Source organism: Primulina tabacum, chromosome 5 (assembly GCF_025594145.1).
Source record: "Primulina tabacum isolate GXHZ01 chromosome 5, ASM2559414v2, whole genome shotgun sequence".
Lineage (NCBI taxonomy): Eukaryota > Viridiplantae > Streptophyta > Magnoliopsida > Lamiales > Gesneriaceae > Primulina > Primulina tabacum.
The window spans coordinates 6645881-6664711 of NC_134554.1; the positions used below are offsets into that span (position 1 = coordinate 6645881).

The following is an 18831-nucleotide window of genomic DNA, read 5'->3' on the forward strand; positions in this document are numbered from 1 at the left end:
GATACTGATAATATAATTATTTTTAATTTCAGTTATTATGCAATCGATTATGGACAAAATTAGGAAACAACAAATAACAATGAGTTAGTAATGTATACGGTAATATAATTGACTATGAAATAAATTATTGTACTAATAAAAAAAACGACTATACAAGCATATAGCGTATATACATAACTACTAGTTAATTATTATTAAATAAAAATTATTTATTCAATCATCCACAAATAATGATGTTTTAATTTCATTAATTAATTTAAAATTATGAAATGAACATAACTCAAAAAATTGAGACTATTGGCTTTGAAATATTTGCATCATGCCTACATCCGAAAAATGGATTTAACAATTGAGATCTATTTACTCCAACCTTATTGTCTGAGGTAAACAAGTCGAGTTTTTAAAATTTTCCAATTAAAAACATTGATCAGTATACACTCAAGCTCGACTTAATTCAAATTTTCGATAGCATAAATAATATCGATTTCATACGATACTATAATTTAACGTTTTTCATTTGTTATTTTCTAAAAAAAATCATATTTGTTACTTTTTTTCCTCGAATGTGAGAAAAAAAAGTGCATTTTATATGTAAATTCGAAAAAAATATAGATTTTCCTTCTCTTTTTTTTTTTTTTTTACCATCGATTTCCACCGTGTTTGGTAGTAAAGAGAATCTTAAAGAAAAACATTCTACCTCACCAAACAAGATTTTGACATAATTTTTATAAATTATTGCTGAAAAGACACTAATGGTCTATATCTTTTCTCTCACTTGGTTCTAAATTTAAGATAATAAAACTCAATTATAACAAACAACTCGTCCACTACTCAAAAAATAACAAAAACACAAACAATTAACGATAGGGCCGGGCCTGGCCTAAATCTTGGATGGTACAATAAATGTGTAGCACATCCCAACAACAAATAAATCGGGAATTGGTTGGCCGCAAGGAAAGTAGGTAAACACGCTTTTGAACGTGTGATGCACATAGCTAGAATTGAATCAAGTGCATGAACGGCAGCTCTAGTTTCTATTAATGGCCCAGGTGGATCACACGATGTATTTTCGTCACAAAGAAAGTTGCTCCTTATTAAAACACGTTTTTAAGACAAAATATGTGCTAACTAATTTAATTAAAGATGCCAATAGTAGAAACAAAAAGGCTGGCACTCAAATACTATATGAACAATAAGTTTTTATAAATTTATAACAAATTTATTGAGCCACGTGCTTGGTTCTCAGCCGTAGATTATTTGAGAACAAGTCAAGAATTATATAAAAGAAAAATTGAATGTCATTAGAGAGAGTGATTGGTGCATGGTGGATATGGCCGGATTCGATATTATAATTTTGTGGTCATTATTAATAAAGGGTATTTTAAAACATCAGACGTTATGTAATTACGTTATGTATTATATAACCGAACTCAATTAATATTACGTTATGTATTATATAATTACGTTATGTATTATATAACCTTTCTCCAACCCACATCCTCTAAAAATATTACAACATACTCCATTTTTTTTTTTCATTTTCAAAAACACACACATATAATTATATAATTACGTTATGTATTATATAACCGAACTCAATTAATTCGATAAACATAATACAATAAAAAATCGACGTTTAATTTTATTGTTGTTTGTGTTTTTTAAATTGTTGGTGATGTCTTTTAATTGTTGGTGATGTCATTTAGTATTGTCTACTGTTTATCATCTAAACAAATCGCATGTTTATCAAGTTAAATAAATTAAATAGACAATAAGTGTTTCTAATAAATTATGTTATTAATTTTTGTGATCATTATCTTGTTTATTATTTCCATTTCATGATTATTATAAACAATATACTTATAATTAATTCATGAAAATAATAAAACAATTAAATAAATTAACTAACTATAAAAATTATTTAACATTAAAATTAATTAATTAAATAATTTAAAATATAAAATTATAAAATGGAGCAAAACAAATACAAAAAAATACAAAAAAGATTATTTTGCAATTGTTATGATGACATTTCAGTAATTTGGTGGAATCTCTATATGAATAGTGATCATCCACTGTTGCAATCTCCAAAATGGAGATTGCATTTGGAGTTGGGTTGGAGCATCAACCCATACTCTATTTTGAAGATTTCCTCCAAAATAGAGATGGGTTCGAGATGCTCTAAGCAGCTTATTAATGAAACGGGCGGATCCCACTATTTTCGTGGCAAACTTCCTTCCTGTCCCTTTAGTTGTCAGGTAGGGAATTTAAAGCACATTTCAAAATTATAAATAAGTTTATAAAGATTTTTGATTTGTTTCAGATATAAAAATTTGTTTTAAATATATAGTTTGGTTTTTTATATTTACTTTTTTTTTTTTGTCAATATACCATTATCATTACATACATTAACTGAATTCAACAATCTTTTAATCATACTAAAACATTCGTTAAATAAGAGTAAAATGACAAATTTAAGTTTAAAATTTATTTTTTCAATGATTTTTCTGAATATATGTGAAAACATAAGCCTATATATGGAGCAGAGATAATTAATATTCAGTAGAAAAGTAGCTTCAAACAAACAAAAATTGTTTTTCACGCAAGCAACTTATTATAAGAGGAGAATTAGGATGTCGTTACTCTTCGTTTTCTTATGTGTTTTCTTGTGATTCGACCATATTTGCATATCCATGAAAAGTTTGAGAAAGATAGAAGATGGGAAAGCTAGCCGCTAGCTAGGAATATACATAGAAAGAAAAAGCGTGCATTAATATTTGTGTTTGCTCAAAGTTCATATTAGATGAATGGAAAATTAATGTAAGTTGTTACTCTTTGAAATTAGAAATGCATGCGTATTTCGTGGATAGACTGCAGGGATTTGAATACATGTGAAGGGGGAAGAAAACACAACTTGTCACGTAATTTAGCCTCTACGCAGAGTTTCGATCCTCTAATATTTAGTCAAAATATGATCTTAATATTTATTTGAACGCTGACATGAGATAGCTATTGCATCGAAAAAAAATGTAAAAGAAGAAAATTTATCAAACTAACCAATCAGATTACCAAAAGCATATATATAAACCATTAATATGATCATCTAGTGCTGAAACTTACGACGTTTATATAAATAAATTTATAAAACTTCTGTTTTCTAGAAAAGGCGACTTCTCGTTTCGTTCTGCGGGTTGCAAGTGCGATTATCTTTTGAATATAGTCGCATTAATTATTCCTCATGCAGTTTCAGTTAAAAGGGCGATTAATTATATATTTTCTCGAATCTATTCTTGGATTGGATTTTCGAGCAAATAATATATGGGTGAGGGGTTTTTTCTTTTCTTTTCTAAATATTAGAAAACCGGGCTAGTTTTGTCGAAATGGCCCTGGTTTTTGTTTCTATAATATTCCGCCGAGTGGGCTGGTTGATTCTAATTGTTTGTCTGTTTTTATAGTTTTGTTGGTCGATCGGTTCAATTGGGAAGTAATTAAAAAAAAATTGGTCATTTTCCACATTACATATTTGAATAACATTATATTAAAGTAGAAACTAAAAAATAAATAATGTGAAGACAAAAAAAAGCCTTAATATTTGGAAATTAAGGCATAAATCACGTAGAATTTCGGGCCTGCCACTTTTTTTGACACTTAAATTTAAGTTTGGTCAATTCACTAATAATAAATGGGGTCACGCTTCTTCTTTTTTTCAAATCTGTTCTACACTTTTTATTTGGACTGACAATTTCTCAGATGCATGTATCATTTTATGTTTTTAAATACCTCAAATACACCCTTGCTCCTTCTCGGAATTTACCTTTTTATATAAATTTTATTTAAAAAAAACCAAAGTTTAATATTTTCACACATTTAGTGTATTTTAATTTTTAAAAATTTGAATATTTTTTTTAAAAAAATAATAAAAGTCATAAAATTTTAAATTTGATTTTAAAAATTTAAAATTGAATTTCTAATTTATATAACAAGAGTATCTAACAAAGAAAACAATTGCATGTAACCTGTACGATGTGCCCATTACTCTTCAGTACCTATGTTGTTTATGTAAATGGTAAAAGTTCAGTTTTAATTTGCTAACTTGGGATTTTTATTTTTATTTTTTGACTTTTTGCCCGATTTTCGTATGATTGCTTTATATATGATGACGAATGTTTGCTAACTTGTCAAATATTATAAACATTATAGCAAAAATTGGGTTGAAAAGGCAAATATGATTATGTTATCGCACTAAAACCCAATGTTGACCAATTAGAGAAACAAAAGCTTACCAAAGCAATTTTGTATTTTTTTAAATGGATAATTTGTACCAAAAAAAATATAAAGACATAAAATCTCTTAAAAATACCCACGATAAATGCTCCGGTATATTAATTCATAAAATTGACTTGTGAGAGTATACATATACATTCATAATCTTTATTGGCTGGTCATTTATAATGCAATACACGCTCTAATTATCAATTGAATACATTAAATCTAATTTTGAAAACCCCTAGTTTCTTTTCTTTGAAGGAAATTAAGTTTAATTATATTGTGTGTTTTTACTATTAGTGTTTTAAATCAAATTTAAATTTTAAATTATTTTCCATCTTATTTCATGCGACTAACTAAATGATATAATTGTGAAAATAGCCATATATTCATCATCCACTTTGTCTATTTTGAATTTTGTTATTTTTTTTTTGGTCCATTTTGCCTGTAAGTTGACGTGGCGTTAGAAATTTCGAAATTTTGACATATTACAGGACTGGGTCCATTTTCGTAGATGACCAAAACACACAATTCAAAGGATCATTTTGACAAAATTCCCACCTAATTATTATCGAATGGAAAATTACGAGTTCAACCAAAAATTTGAACTTAATCTTAGAGCGGGTCTGATTGTGAAAGACCTATTACTGGATAATTCAGGGGTAGAGCGAAAGAGGATCGTGCAAGCTCACGACCTACTAAATTTATTTGTCAATGTATAATTTTCGTGAAAATGTGGGAATACTTAATTACTCATCTTTAAAAATGTGTACGTAGAGGTAAAAGCATATATTTTTTTGACAACTAGAACTCTGGATTAATAAATCAAAACAAGTCAGTCATTTTACCTCTTTTTTTCGCAATAATATGAACACGTGGTCAATAATTTTATGTCGATGACTTATAAATCATTTGAACTTATAGCATATTTGACATCAAAATCTTAATTAGTTTGAGACGAATCATCGAGTTCGAGACTCAATTATCTCCTCTAAACTAAAAAGGAAAAAGAAAAGTCAATATTTTTTTTTGGAAATTAAAGAAGCTACACTATAGTAATAAGGGTACATAGTCCGGTGCATTAAACGTCGACGGGTATGGCGTAATCGGACCGAATACAGCAACTCATCAGTTTTCAAGGAGATCTATGGCAATTAATGTAAGATTTAGCCAATGAACAAGGCTCATCTTTTTTCCAATGATATGTCAAATTTTAAGCCAAACTCAATGTTTAGGCTTCCGAATTTTTTTTTTTTTTAATTTTTTAGTAATTTTTTATTTGGTAATAAGTTAACATGCGAATATTTTGATATTTTTTTAGTTATGAATTTTCCAGTTTGGGTAAAATAATTCAATTATATTCTCATCCTATAGTTAAACAAACCTCTCTTTGCTGCATCAGAACATATATAATCTCCCTCCCCAACTCTTTCAAACTCAAAGAATGAACCGTTTAGCCCAAGAACTAGCTTGAATTCAAGCGCTCGACTAATTATTTACAGTACTAAATTAATTATCCACGTTCGATTCGTTCATGCAAAAACAAAATGCATCGAATTAAGATCATCGACAAATCATATAAACGTAAAGATGATGTTGCTACCTTGTATATGTATGTATCAAGTCGACTGGAGCGGTCTCGGAACTTATGCAAACGCAAGCAAGTGAAGTGAGCAAGCACTGTGAGTGGAAATGGACTAGGAATTAATGCTGGATATATAATTATGTAAGACTTCGGTATATTATATCACCGGCAGCTTTTCGGAAATTTCCTCGAAAAAACAGGTCATGCTTATATAATAAGAAAACATAATAATAATAAGAACAATAATAATAATAACAATAATAATAATACGGCCTCTCAATCTTTCTATAGGCGTGAACAACAGATGCATTGTTTCCTGGAAGTAGAGAGCACGTCTGTTTTGTAAGTGGGGCTTCGTACAATTTGTTTCGATCGTAACTATTTTTATTGATTTTTTGAAAATAATCGATTTAGGTTATATATCAGAGAAATTTTTTGTGTTGTCTTGACAATTTTGTTATTTTTTTCACGTCGGTGAACAACACAAATATATGAGTTTGAACAATCCTCCTTGAGCTAGCTTTTGAGGTTGAGTTAGGTCAATGTTCCAATCTTTAACATGGTATCAAAGCCCAAGTTCCAGAGTTATGTATTGGACTGCCTATATTTGGGTCACTCATTCTGCCCATAGTTGGGTCATTTATTAACTTCACGCTCCAGATGTTCATTTATGGGCGCGAGGGAGGTGCGTTAGTTGTCCCGCATCGATTGAATAAAGTATCTGGGAGTTGCATATATGAGCTTGGACAATTATCCCCCTTGAGTTAGGTTTTGCGGTTGACTTAGGTTCAAGTTCCAATCTTAACAAATTTTTGGGTGGTATTTTTTCTAAAGATTTCTAGCTGAGTTATGGACCAATCATGCATTTCCCCACCTATTAGCTAGATCGTTCTCAACCGTCGACATCGTTGCTAGATTTAACATCAAGACAGCTCGCATGACTAGACTATCTACTCCTTCCGAGAATTTTCGCATCTTCTACACCGAATGAATTTCACCTCGTATAATATGGATAAATCAAGACCCTAGTATAAAAAAACGCCATAATCCAAGGGCCACATGGTGTAATTCACGAGACAGAGAATAGAAATTTCCCGGGGAAGTAAATATAAAGAAATTAAATATTATCTATAATTTCTTTTAGAAGAAAGGTCTAATTATTTCCCTCTACAAAGTATACATAATTGTTTGCTGCGGAGCATGAAGTCGTGGATCATTCCTTGCGTCCAACTCGTGCTTTCCGACAGTACATTTATGTCAATCATGGGATGAGAATGGTATCTTGCTTTGCCATAAATTATTTTGATTAATTAAAGGAAAATATATTTTTCGTGAAGTAAAGGACAACTGTTCTTGTTCTGGTAAATTGAGGAGAAATTTCCGCCTGCTTTTAAAAACAGGTTTCATACGTATAGGAGGTTGGTTTCTTGACAGAATAGAGTAACAACTAGACAAAAATATATGGCTTAATTTATTAGATCACAAATTTTTTTATGAAACCGTTTCACATTTCACGGGTCAATTTTGTGAGAAAGATATCAGAATCAATCCAATTCGTGAAAAATATTATTTTTTATGTAGTTATGGATCAGGTAAACTCGTCTCACAGATATAGAATCGTGAGACCATCTTACATGAGATTTAGTCTTATAATATTTTTACCCCGAGAGGTGTTCGAGTTGGTAGACTAAGTGAGTATGTGACTAAAAGTCAGAAATTCGATTTCTCCTTACCAAAAATTTCTTGGGCGAATAAGTCATACATGGTTTGCCTAGTGCTGGTGTAATTTGCAGGAATGGGTCTTATGTGAGACCGTCTCACGGATCTTAATCTGTGAGACGGGTCAACCATATCCATTTTCACAATAAAAAGTAATAATCTTAGCATAAAAAGTAATATTTTTTTATGGATGACCCAAATAGAGACCCGTCTCACACAATACGACCCGTGAGACCGTCTCACACAAGTTTTTGTCAATTTGCAGCTATTGCGTTAGCCTGAAGATTTACCCACTACACACCAAATTAAAAAAGGTACTAGTTGCGAGTTTAACGTCATAAAAATTTTATAATAATTTTTAAAAAACTAATATAAATAAAATTCTCGATCAATGAATCACCTAATATTTTTGGTCCTATATACCTTTTATTAGGAAACATGTTGATATTAAAAATTGGACTTAACTTAACCCAAAAAACTAACTCAAAGAGAGAGAATTGTCCAAGACCATATATACAACTATCAGGAATTTTATCTATCGATGTGGGACAACTAACACACCTCCTCACACGCATGAATGAATATTTGGAGCGTGAAGTTTACAAATGACCCAATAATGGGCATGCCCAATTATTGGCAGTCCAACATATAAAGGTGAAATCCGGGCTCTGATACCATGTTAAAATTGATACTTGAACCTAACACAACCCCAAAAGCTAGCTCAAGGGGAGATGATTGTTCCGTTCATATACGCAAGAGTCTCGAATTGGATACTCGATTAAAGAATCATCTAAATTATATGATTACAATATTAAAAAAATAAATTATGAGATGACAATACAAGTGCTATTATATTTTACGGGTTTAATTATGAGGAAATTAAATTTATATTAAACATTATATATATAGACACACACACACATATACAAATACGTATATTGATAGCTTGTGGAGCTGCATCGAGCTACCCTATTGGAGAAATCAAGGGTTTTGTTTATAGAATGGAACATACATTAAATAATCTTGTAAACTTTCGATATCATGTTTCTGAAATCGGGATGGCATACGGGTGTTGATAAATGCGAGAAAATTTATGTGAATGATTAGTAATAGAATGTACTGCAATTTCAAGCCACAACGAATTTAGCTCCAACAATTTTTTTGTCAAGGTAAGAGCTGGACACACGAACAAACAAGTAACCCGTGAAGCTGAGAAATATAAAACATGGGGACTTGCGAAGGCTGTAATATATGTAAAAAAAGACACGACTTGCTTTTACCTAGTTATATATACTAAATAATTAAACGCTTCAGGCGGTAGTTTTGTTTTGGGACTCGGGAGTCTGATAGCAAAGGAGGCACTCGAGGTTCCCATGTCGATCAGAGTCGAACAATGGTGTGAAAACTCGCTGGTAAGGTTCTTCGCTTTGCGTCGAATTAAACCACATGCTCCACGTTTGTGCGCCCCGTCAATTCCTTTGAGTAGGATTTCATCCTAGGGTGTGGAACCAAATTCAATAATTTCCTATTCCATTTTAATTCAAGGTGTTGGTAGAGTGACCAGCATCCGATATATCAGCCGCCGTAGGCTTGCTATTATAGCTATCACCAATGATTCTTCTATGTGATTTCTTTCTTTCCTGCGACTTTGTTTATTTTTTGGGCACATATTTTTTTTAAGAACGGTAGCCGAACTTTTGATCTCTGTGTTCTTATCAAGATCATAATATATACATAGATGTTTCTTTGTACGTATACATTAGTTATTTTATTTTGAAAATTTTATCTATAAAACTTGTACGTCAAATTAGATCAAGTCGAGTGGACAATTACCAAAATAATCAGAAATGCACTATTTTTCATTTGGTTGTTTAACCAATTAAAATTTTGTCTACGCATGTAATATTCGGTGTCACATAAAAAATTTCCGACACCACCTCACACTCAGTAATCAATCGGAATATAACTAAAAACCAAAAAAAATAAAGCAAATTATTGGACTATTCGTTATATATGTACCCTTAAGTCGAGTATCTAACACTCCATACAGCCGATTATATCCCATTCAACATATTTGAGTGAGATACTTTTTAACACCTGGCTTGACTTTTACCGGATCGGGTGTTTTGTCGGTGCAACAGGTTAGCCGAACACACATTCACATAAAGCTTTTTTAATTTTTATATACATGTGCTGATGTGCATAATAAATCAACAATAGCATGTTTAAATTTTTTATTATATTTTAGGGATGATTAAAAAGGAAAAAATTATCATATTTGTATGGAATTAGTGATTTTAAAGCTCAAGATATATTATTTTAAATATTTTATAAATCAAAATAAAATTATGAACAATTCTCAAGCTAGCGAGCCAGTTGCATGCTAGTTCATGTACTAAGTTGATTTTTTAGACGCATGCACTCATTTGCAACACAATATATCAGATGATATAATTAGTCATTTAATTGCATGTGAATACAAAACCAAACGTTTAGAACACAAAGTGCACACATACTTCCTCTTGATCCTGAAACAAACAGGAATGTAGCAAAGTTTCCCTGTGCCTTCCACCTCCACTGCTTGCACTTTGCCTCCACACTTTGGACATCTTCCAGGGGCTTGATGTCTACCTATTTCCCTATCCTCTTCTTCGCATACGTAGAATAACCTCATCGAGCCGATATTTTTGTGGGAGATATGGTTTTCAGGATGGATGACATTAATTGTAAGGATCGATACACGTACATATAGATAGACAGATTTATATAGTGGTGGATTTAGGTTCTTGGGAAAATTCTTATCGGATTCAATAATTTTATTATATTGGCGATTTTATATATATATTTCCATGAAAATCACTGGTTTTTTTTATTCATATATAAATTTATGTATGCGGTGTTTTTGTCAAAATATCCATGCAGTTGATAATACACGAGGTGCAGTAAAATTTAATGTGAGAATTTTGTATGCCCCAGGAGTGCATGGGATAAAATTTCTTGTTCATGAGCAAAAATAAAATAATATAAGTTCAAAGATGTAATTCATTGTGTTTGGTTGGATACGATTTTTGATACATGTGGATGTACAAATTTATTTTATCAGCCAGATTTAAATATTCAAGGCCATAAGCAAAACTAGAAATTCCTCAAATTTAGCACAAGCTATGATAAATCAACCAATTGTTAAGGTTGGTCTTAGTCCAACAATTGACAATTTTTTGTTTCCTTTTAATATTTTTTTCTCTCAAAATTTTACATCAAATATTGCTGATATAGTACCGGACATTACAAATATGATACCGAATATTATTGACGTGTCTTATACAAAGTAAGAACTCTGGCGAAGGACCAAAAGTTTTTTAAAAAAAGCACCACCTTATTAGTTTAATAATAAACTTTGACGATTTATTGGATTAAAAACAAAAATAGACCAACTACTTTGCTAATTTTCCCTATTGATGTTAGACCAATAGTTCTTATAATTTTTCTTACACTTAATTAATTTATTTATGGTAAACATTTTATGTTGCTCGGACCAAGATTCGCAAATCAAATCGATTCTTTGACAACTTACAACTTGGTGTATTCAACTACAATACACTGGCCTTCAAGAAAAAAAATTACAATAAACTGAACACCACGAACCCTTTTCCAAATCAATCCTATAATGAAACGAAGCAAGAAACAAGTGCAACAATATAAATGAAATATCTTCCCTCGATAGCAATCATGTCTCAAATCAAACATCATACACCAGTCCTAAACACTTACGATTGGTCCCTTATAAATCGATCTCCACACGAATAAAAATCCCGAGCGGCCGTTCCCATCGACCGATATCGAACAAGAGAATATTGGATCATATCTCACGGAAGGTAACCTAGCCTAGTATATTTGGATTTAAACATCCAAGCTAGCATGTACGCCCCCACAGCACAAAGTGATGCCAACAAACTTACCGTTTAAATGTAAGTTTTTGCAATCACTTTCTATGGTTATAATCCACAAATATGTAAAAGTTCCAAACAACTTTACAATTTTGATGCTCTCAAGAACTGAATTTTAAGCAAATTTCACTTTCACGATGTGATTTTTTTCCTGGTTTGATCAAGGGTTTCGTTTAGTCACACATGCTTTCCTTTATTACTCGTCTCTGCAATGATTGTCATATTTCCTTCTCTAGTATTGACGTGTGGAGAGCTGACTATACTATAATTAATTATGTGTTTGATTATAATTATTGGTGAGTAATCATATTAAATGTTTTTGTTTTCCGTCGTTAATTCTTAGTTAAAAACTAACAGAAAATGAGACGTGCACCTCAAAAAAGGGGTATGTTTCTAAACATGATATTTATTTATTTAATTTTATGTGAGACCAAAAGCATTGGTGTCCCCATTGTTCCGAAGGATTTATTTCATCCTACCCACGTGGGCATTGCCCCCATGATAGGATAGATGACCAAGATTTGCCCATGCATATATATGACCCACTTTTTTTTTTTGAAATTATATGTGTGGCAAGATCTTACCCGTTGAAATGAAGTGAGGGTAGTGCCTACATAGGTAGGATCTCATTAACCAAGAAAACCATGTTGATCATTCTTTGTTAGTTTTTAATGACGAATTAATATCGAATAACGTTGGCTGTATAATTAGGACAGAGTGAGCAGTAAACAAGGAGGGGGACCAGAACCGGCTGTAATAATTGTGTCTCCCATTATGATTTTTCTTGAAAACACAAACAATTTTATGAGCAAAAGATGCCGAGAATTTTTATCGTCGAACTCCTTCCAAGACTCAAGTCATGAATAAATTTTGTAATATGAGAAAGTAAAAATATTATCAAGATCTCAAGTTTGGATCGATGTCGATGTCAAGATCTAAAATGACATATGTTATACTACTACTTGGTTATTTATGATCATGACGAGATTCTTAATTTAAGTTGATAATTCAGATGTGAGATTGGATTTGATTAAGATTTTAAGAAATTCTCATATACGGAATAAATTTACACTCGAAGCAATTCTTAAAACACCAAGAACTCACTCGCACAAACATTCAAATCAAATCGTGATTGAAAGAATTGAATCGCTCTTAGCTCCATTCCTCTGTACAGGGAGAAAAATCCATCTGTTGCCATCTCACATATCCACACTCACCCCAAATCCAACGGTCGCAAATTGAGTCAGTGTTCTATCTAGACCCATTGCCATACTTAATTGGTCTTAAGTCTTTTTTTTCATGATAATTTGATAATTGTTTCTATAAGAAATTATTTATAAAAAAACAATCATTATTACAAATTTTTTAAAAAAACTTGACCAGTTGGCCATTCGCTAAAAGATTAGTCGATTATCTTTACAACAAACATCCGTCTCTCCATTACTTAGATAATCAAATCAAGCTGGTGTTGTACAACCAAGAATCGTACAAAACTAAATGCCTGGAACAGAGTGTGCAGAAGTACTTGAGCTTGAATCTCGAACAAATCGGGAGGCACCACAATCTCCACTGCTTCCCCATTTCCACTGCCTGCACCTTCCCGCCGCAGTACGGGCACGACCCCGACGCCGGCCACCGTCCCAGCTCTGTCTCCTCTTTACACCCCAGTAAACACATAACGCCACACTCACACTGCGTGCGATTGTTTTATGTTGAATTCTGTTCAAGTTTTTTTTAATATTCCAGTTTCGACTTCGAATTTCGTAGTCGGGCTTCTCGAATTTGTCGAGAAAAGGAGGTTTTCGTTTATAGGAAGCAGGTGGAAGCTCGAGAATATTCGTCGCATGAATGGAATTTTCTAGAGATGAATGGAATTTTTCAGAGATGCCGAGCTAACGAACGCAAAGGCGTAGGTTAAGTCCAAATGGACCCTCTTTCTTTCTTTCTTTTTTTTTTTTTTTAAAAATATCGGTTAAATTCGATTACCTACCGAATCAAGTGATTTTAATTTGTTTTGGTCTTGTTTGTTTTTTATATAAAAAAAATCAATAAGTTCTATTATATATATAAAAAATCGGTTGGTATCTAAATCGACTGAATGCTCACCTCTAGGGAAATAGGCTGCGAATGCATTAAATATTATATTTTTTTAAAAAAAAATCAATAACTTAAAAAACACTAATTCATAATTCTGCCAATAAGTTTAATTTGATATAATCAAACTTCAGTAAATAATAAATAATTGAAAAATTAAATATATAGGAAATGTTACTGCATCAAGAACAAAGTTGAAAATTTAGTCAGTGAACTAAAAAAATAAATAAGTCAGTGAACTAAAAAATTTAGTTTCCTACATATGATATTTTTACCTATAAAAGTGAAAATTACGATATTTTAATTAATCGAAATTTTAAAATAATATATATGTATATAATTTTCTGTATTTAAAAGCTGTAGTTTAAATATATTATTTCAGGAAAATAATGATGTTACATTTGAAAAATAAAAGACAATTTCTATATATTTATTTAAGAAAATAACACAATTTAATGTATTAAAAAGGATTAATTTATATAATATATATTTGACGAGGAAGATACTTACTAAAAGACATATATCTTTAATTAATATGCATTCACCAAACAGATCAAATTTTGTCGGTCTGTTAGGCTTAGCCTTAATATATTGTTATAAATAATTTAATATAATATGTAGTATCTTACATTATTATTCATTTATACTATTCTATTAAATTTGAGACACTTAGAGTAATTAATTTTGATGTCATGTTCTGTTTTAATAACTATATATATTAATAAAATATTAAAACTTTAATGTAAGTTATATGTAGTTCAGTGTATAGAGTTATTGTTTCTTGAAAATTAAGTTATATGTTCAATTCTTATTGAGGTCATTTTTTTATTCTTTTAATTTTTTAGTTATTTTTTAATTTATATATCAAAATTACAATGTAGTACCTCATTATTTCTTATAATTATAATTTTGATCATCATTTAAATATAAACTAAATGAATTATAAAAAAATATTATAAAAGCCCGCAACGCGTGCGTCGGTGTGCTAGTATTATATTAAGCAGGGGCACCATATATAGTAACTGATAACCCCTCGTAATTCCAATATCTTAATCATTTCTCTTCAAAAATATACTTTTACCTGGTCAAATTAAAAATCATCTCCACAGTTTTCTCTAATGAGTTCTTCCTTCAAACTTTTCATATTTTATATCTTCAAATAATCACAAAACTCTTGTGATTCCGTCTCATGTGTCATTTTGTGATATATATTTTCAAACCTAACTACCTAATTCATTAAAAATATTTATTTTTTTAAAGTAGATATGGATCAAATCAACTCATCTCATGAATATAGGCTCGTGAGACGATCATCTCACAAAAGACTTACTCTCAAATAATTATTACAAATCTTATACATATGATGCCATTAAATGCTAGTTTTTATCGATTAATTTGAGCTATATCATATACATTATAATTATTTCATATCAACATATAGTGTGCATGATACATTCATGCTTACTAGCATCAATTTGTAAATTATATTTAATAATCATGCATACATGCCGTATTTCTCTTTTATTACTAACAAAAATTAGGAGGTGTGTATTTTTTTGCCCCAATTCCTTGAGAAGCCGCAAGCATATCTTTGTCCTAACTAGAAAGCTATTTTCCAACCTGTAGAAATGGGCCAAACTGAGTGGTTAGATCCATTCCCCAACATACATGTTCATTCCCACATTTATTGATTCCAAAATTTTATTTGTTTTAAATTTAATTGAGGATTATTTTTGGAATCCTTTGGTCATATATATATTTATGTAATCCTCAATTAATTAAAACAAGCTTATCTAGATTACTCAGTCATAATAGATGTCATCTAATTGCCTCGTAATTTCGTCCCATGATTATTAAAAATATCGTTTTCGCGAATGAAATTCAGATTTTTTTTTTCATGGTTTTGTTTCATTCTGGCTCTTCGTTTCATAGTGGGAAGACAAACGAGCGCCGATCTCATTGATGAAAACTAGTACACTAGATGTCTAGATCACGCATTGTGTGTATTTAGAGTACATTTCTCCTATATATAGTATACATACGTAAAATAAATATTTCAAATAGTTTTTTTCTATTTAATTTGATCGAATGGTTCTTATATATAATCTTTATTTTTTTAAATAAAGTTTATTTTATTTGTAATTTGTTTTTTGTTGTTACATAAGCCATTTTTTAGTCTTTTTGTTAGAAAAAACCAATGGTGAAGCCTCGGATTCGCGTTTAATAAAAAGTAAATATAATTTTAAATATAAGGGGACAATGTCAATATATTCTCCATGCAAAGTTATGCAGCTTGCATAGGAGGGAAGGGCTAGTACGTACCCTTGTTTCTTTCAACCAAGAGAAAACATTACCAGATGTTGCTTCGAGCTGTGCTTTCAAGTCAGCACATCGGTAAAAATGCTAAGAGTAAAAAAAGACCAATTTATTGGATTAAAATCAAATTTGATAACTTATAGGATCAAAAACTAATATAAGTTAACTTACAAGACGAATTTTTCATTTCACATGACATTCTACGATAGTATTTCATCGTGCCATAGACTAACTATATTGATATTCGTCATATGTCTGATATGCATGTACTTCATCACTACATCATCATATCAGAGATCAATCGCAGTAGAAGATTTGAAATGATCATCATTCTACACCGAGCAGTTGAATGGATCGATTTTTATTAATTGTTCAGCTCCTAGTTAACACACTCAGTGTAGCATAGAATTTTCCCATGGCTCAAGCTCGGTCAACCTTTGTGGGACCCATGCAGATGCATAGACCGAGTTATGGCCTTTCCACGTCAAGAGCAGCATGTCTCCATCTTTCTTCATTCCCCAACCACTTGCATGCTCGTCTAACAGCAGTTTGATTTCCTTAATTGTCTCTTCACAAAAAGCCACACTTGAAAAGCCATTGTTTACCATTCTTTGAGACAATTTGCTGGTTGATTCAAATATCTCTATCCTTTTAACACCCTCGAATCCGATAAAGTTCTCGATCTTCTGACCAAAATCAGATTCATATTCGATTCTTTGAAGGCTGTGCTTTGGCAAGAAAGTCTCTAATGCATCAAAAGGAATCCAAAGATAGTTAAAACAAGTAGTTATTCTTGATGAAAGCCCACTCGATGCGCCTATATCGCAATCTTCATCGACCACTGTTACAATACAAGGATTTATGCTTTTTATCATATCCAAAAAACAATCCCTACATGAAGGGATCTCAGAAGAATTCCCCATTTTCCGATCATCTGGTAGGTATCTTAACCAATTTTGACAATTTACCACTAGAGCTTCATCATCTCTAATTTTTAAAGTGGAAAAATCATTCATCAGTAGTCTTATGAGTAAATCATAATGAAGATGATCTGATGAAGATTGATCATGAGGTAGACCCGTTAGTTCAATTACGTTAAATTCAAAAGGGACGTCCTTAAATTTTGCGAAATTCGACAAACGCTGTCCGACTTCCTGGACTGGTGCATTCAACGAAGGAGGGACCCTAGGCCTCCACGAAAGAACAGATATCCTCAACGTTGGAACCCCTTCATTCAGTTTAGATAGTTCATCTATCAAAGTTGGCCATTGCATACAATGAGTGATACTAAAATCCAGCACATGAACTCTCGAAAACCCTTGAATTGCTTTGAGAATAGCACCATTCGATGCGCAGAACCCGAATCGATACCAAGGAATAAGGTCTACGTACCTGGCTAGCTCAGTCACAGACATTGGCCTCCTTTGAAACGATTCATCCCCTCCGGATGAATCATTGACATTTAGGGAAGCTGGATAAACCCTAGAAGCCTTCAAAATGAGAGGTTTCAAGAAGTATGAAGCCAACCTCTGGTTCGGATCACCGGTGGAGGACGCTACGTTGTTGAGTACCCACATCACTTGTTGAGCTAATGTGACATCGTTTCTCTCAAGGGCATTCGCGCAATGAAGTAGAAGCCTCTCGATGCACGCTCCATCGATGCTACTAAGGCAACCTTGTAAAGCACCTGAAATGGAGCTTTGTGAAGTGGGAAAAAGATCAGGGTTTTGTAAAGAAACGGGTGAAGTTTTCCCGGCTTGTAACTCTGCTTTCATGTCTTCTATCAAGTCATATAATCTCTTGGAAGCCTTCAAGAATTGGGATTATGTTTAAATTAACCAACCTTGTTCATATATTCATGAACAATTATTTGGAGCTTCAGAATTTCGGGAGAAGGGATAATTTGTCATTTTGTTTGGTATGGAGGAAATTGACATAATGTAGGGAAGAGATAGAAAAGGTGGTTATATATAAACATAGGGATTGGTTGTGTTTGGGAATTTGAATAAATACAAGAGAGAATAAGAGGAGAAATGAAGAAAATGAATTCCATTCCTCCACGCTAAAATATAGGGCTTTTTTTAGTCACCAATAAAATAATCTTTCTAATGGAATGAAATGGTGACAAGAATTTGATTAAGATGCCACAATTTTGATAGAGTATTTTTGTTAGTTTTCCATTTGAGATTTAGTTAGGATATTTCCACATTCAATAGATACACGATAGTCCGAGGTCACATCGTCAAGGGACACCTAGTGGGAAAAAGATCATGTAAGTTTCATCAAATGAAAATTATTAAAATTTTATGTGTAATTTTTCCTAAATCTTATTATCGGTGTTCAAATTATCATATCGAGATTTCCTTGATCCTCCCTCGGAACAATCCTTCTTGGATTCAAAACCGAATAATAAGATTCAATGATATCGATGCAACAATTTTGAAGAGGAAGACGTCATGATTTGGTTCGTTTTTTGGGGCACGACTTATTTTCAAAATAGAATAAAATGTAATCAAATTGCTCTTGAGAGCTTTTGGATTGGATAAATTGGAAGGCAGCTTGATTCAGCTACTTTGGCTGAACTATATAAAATTTATCCTTGAACACTATTTGTGGATAAACATATTAACAAGTGATTAAGGAAATAAGGGTAAGGGAAAAGTTAAGGGGGCTGTCTTAGCCGGCCATTTTCTTGTCTAATTTGAGTCAAGGAATGCAAATTAGGACAAATCATGTGTATTAGTTTAAGTGATTTAGATATAACTTTTTGTAAGAGTAGTAATTGATGGGTACATCACATTCCTGTCCTTGTTGCATTACATTTCATGTAGATTTTCAAAGTCATGTAATGCCACAAGAAAAGACAAAGTTGTACCCCTTGCATTTTTGGTTGGGAAATTGAAA

The 18831-nt window shown here is 31.7% G+C and overlaps 2 protein-coding genes and 1 long non-coding RNA gene across 3 annotated transcripts in view; 1 reads left to right on the forward strand and 2 right to left on the reverse strand.

Annotated features, from left to right (window-relative positions):
- LOC142545988 (calcium-transporting ATPase 8, plasma membrane-type) overlaps window positions 1–6009 on the reverse strand; it is a 31344-nt gene extending 25335 nt beyond the window's left edge. The window contains exon 1 of the mRNA XM_075653455.1: window positions 5870–6009. The gene's annotated coding sequence lies outside the window, so the exon portion shown is untranslated. The remainder of the gene's footprint in view (window positions 1–5869) is intronic.
- Window positions 2570–5596, forward strand: LOC142545989 (uncharacterized). Its single transcript, XR_012820405.1, has 2 exons — window positions 2570–4295; window positions 4408–5596. It is a non-coding gene; the product is annotated as an uncharacterized LOC142545989 (long non-coding RNA).
- Window positions 6010–16292: 10283 nt separating the features above from the next.
- On the reverse strand, window positions 16293–17828 carry LOC142544672 (scarecrow-like protein 32). The gene has a single exon (XM_075651707.1). It carries the CDS (start codon window positions 17700–17702, stop codon window positions 16320–16322), a length of 1383 nt encoding a protein of 460 aa, XP_075507822.1. The 5' UTR covers window positions 17703–17828; the 3' UTR covers window positions 16293–16319.
- Window positions 17829–18831: the final 1003 nt, after the last annotated feature.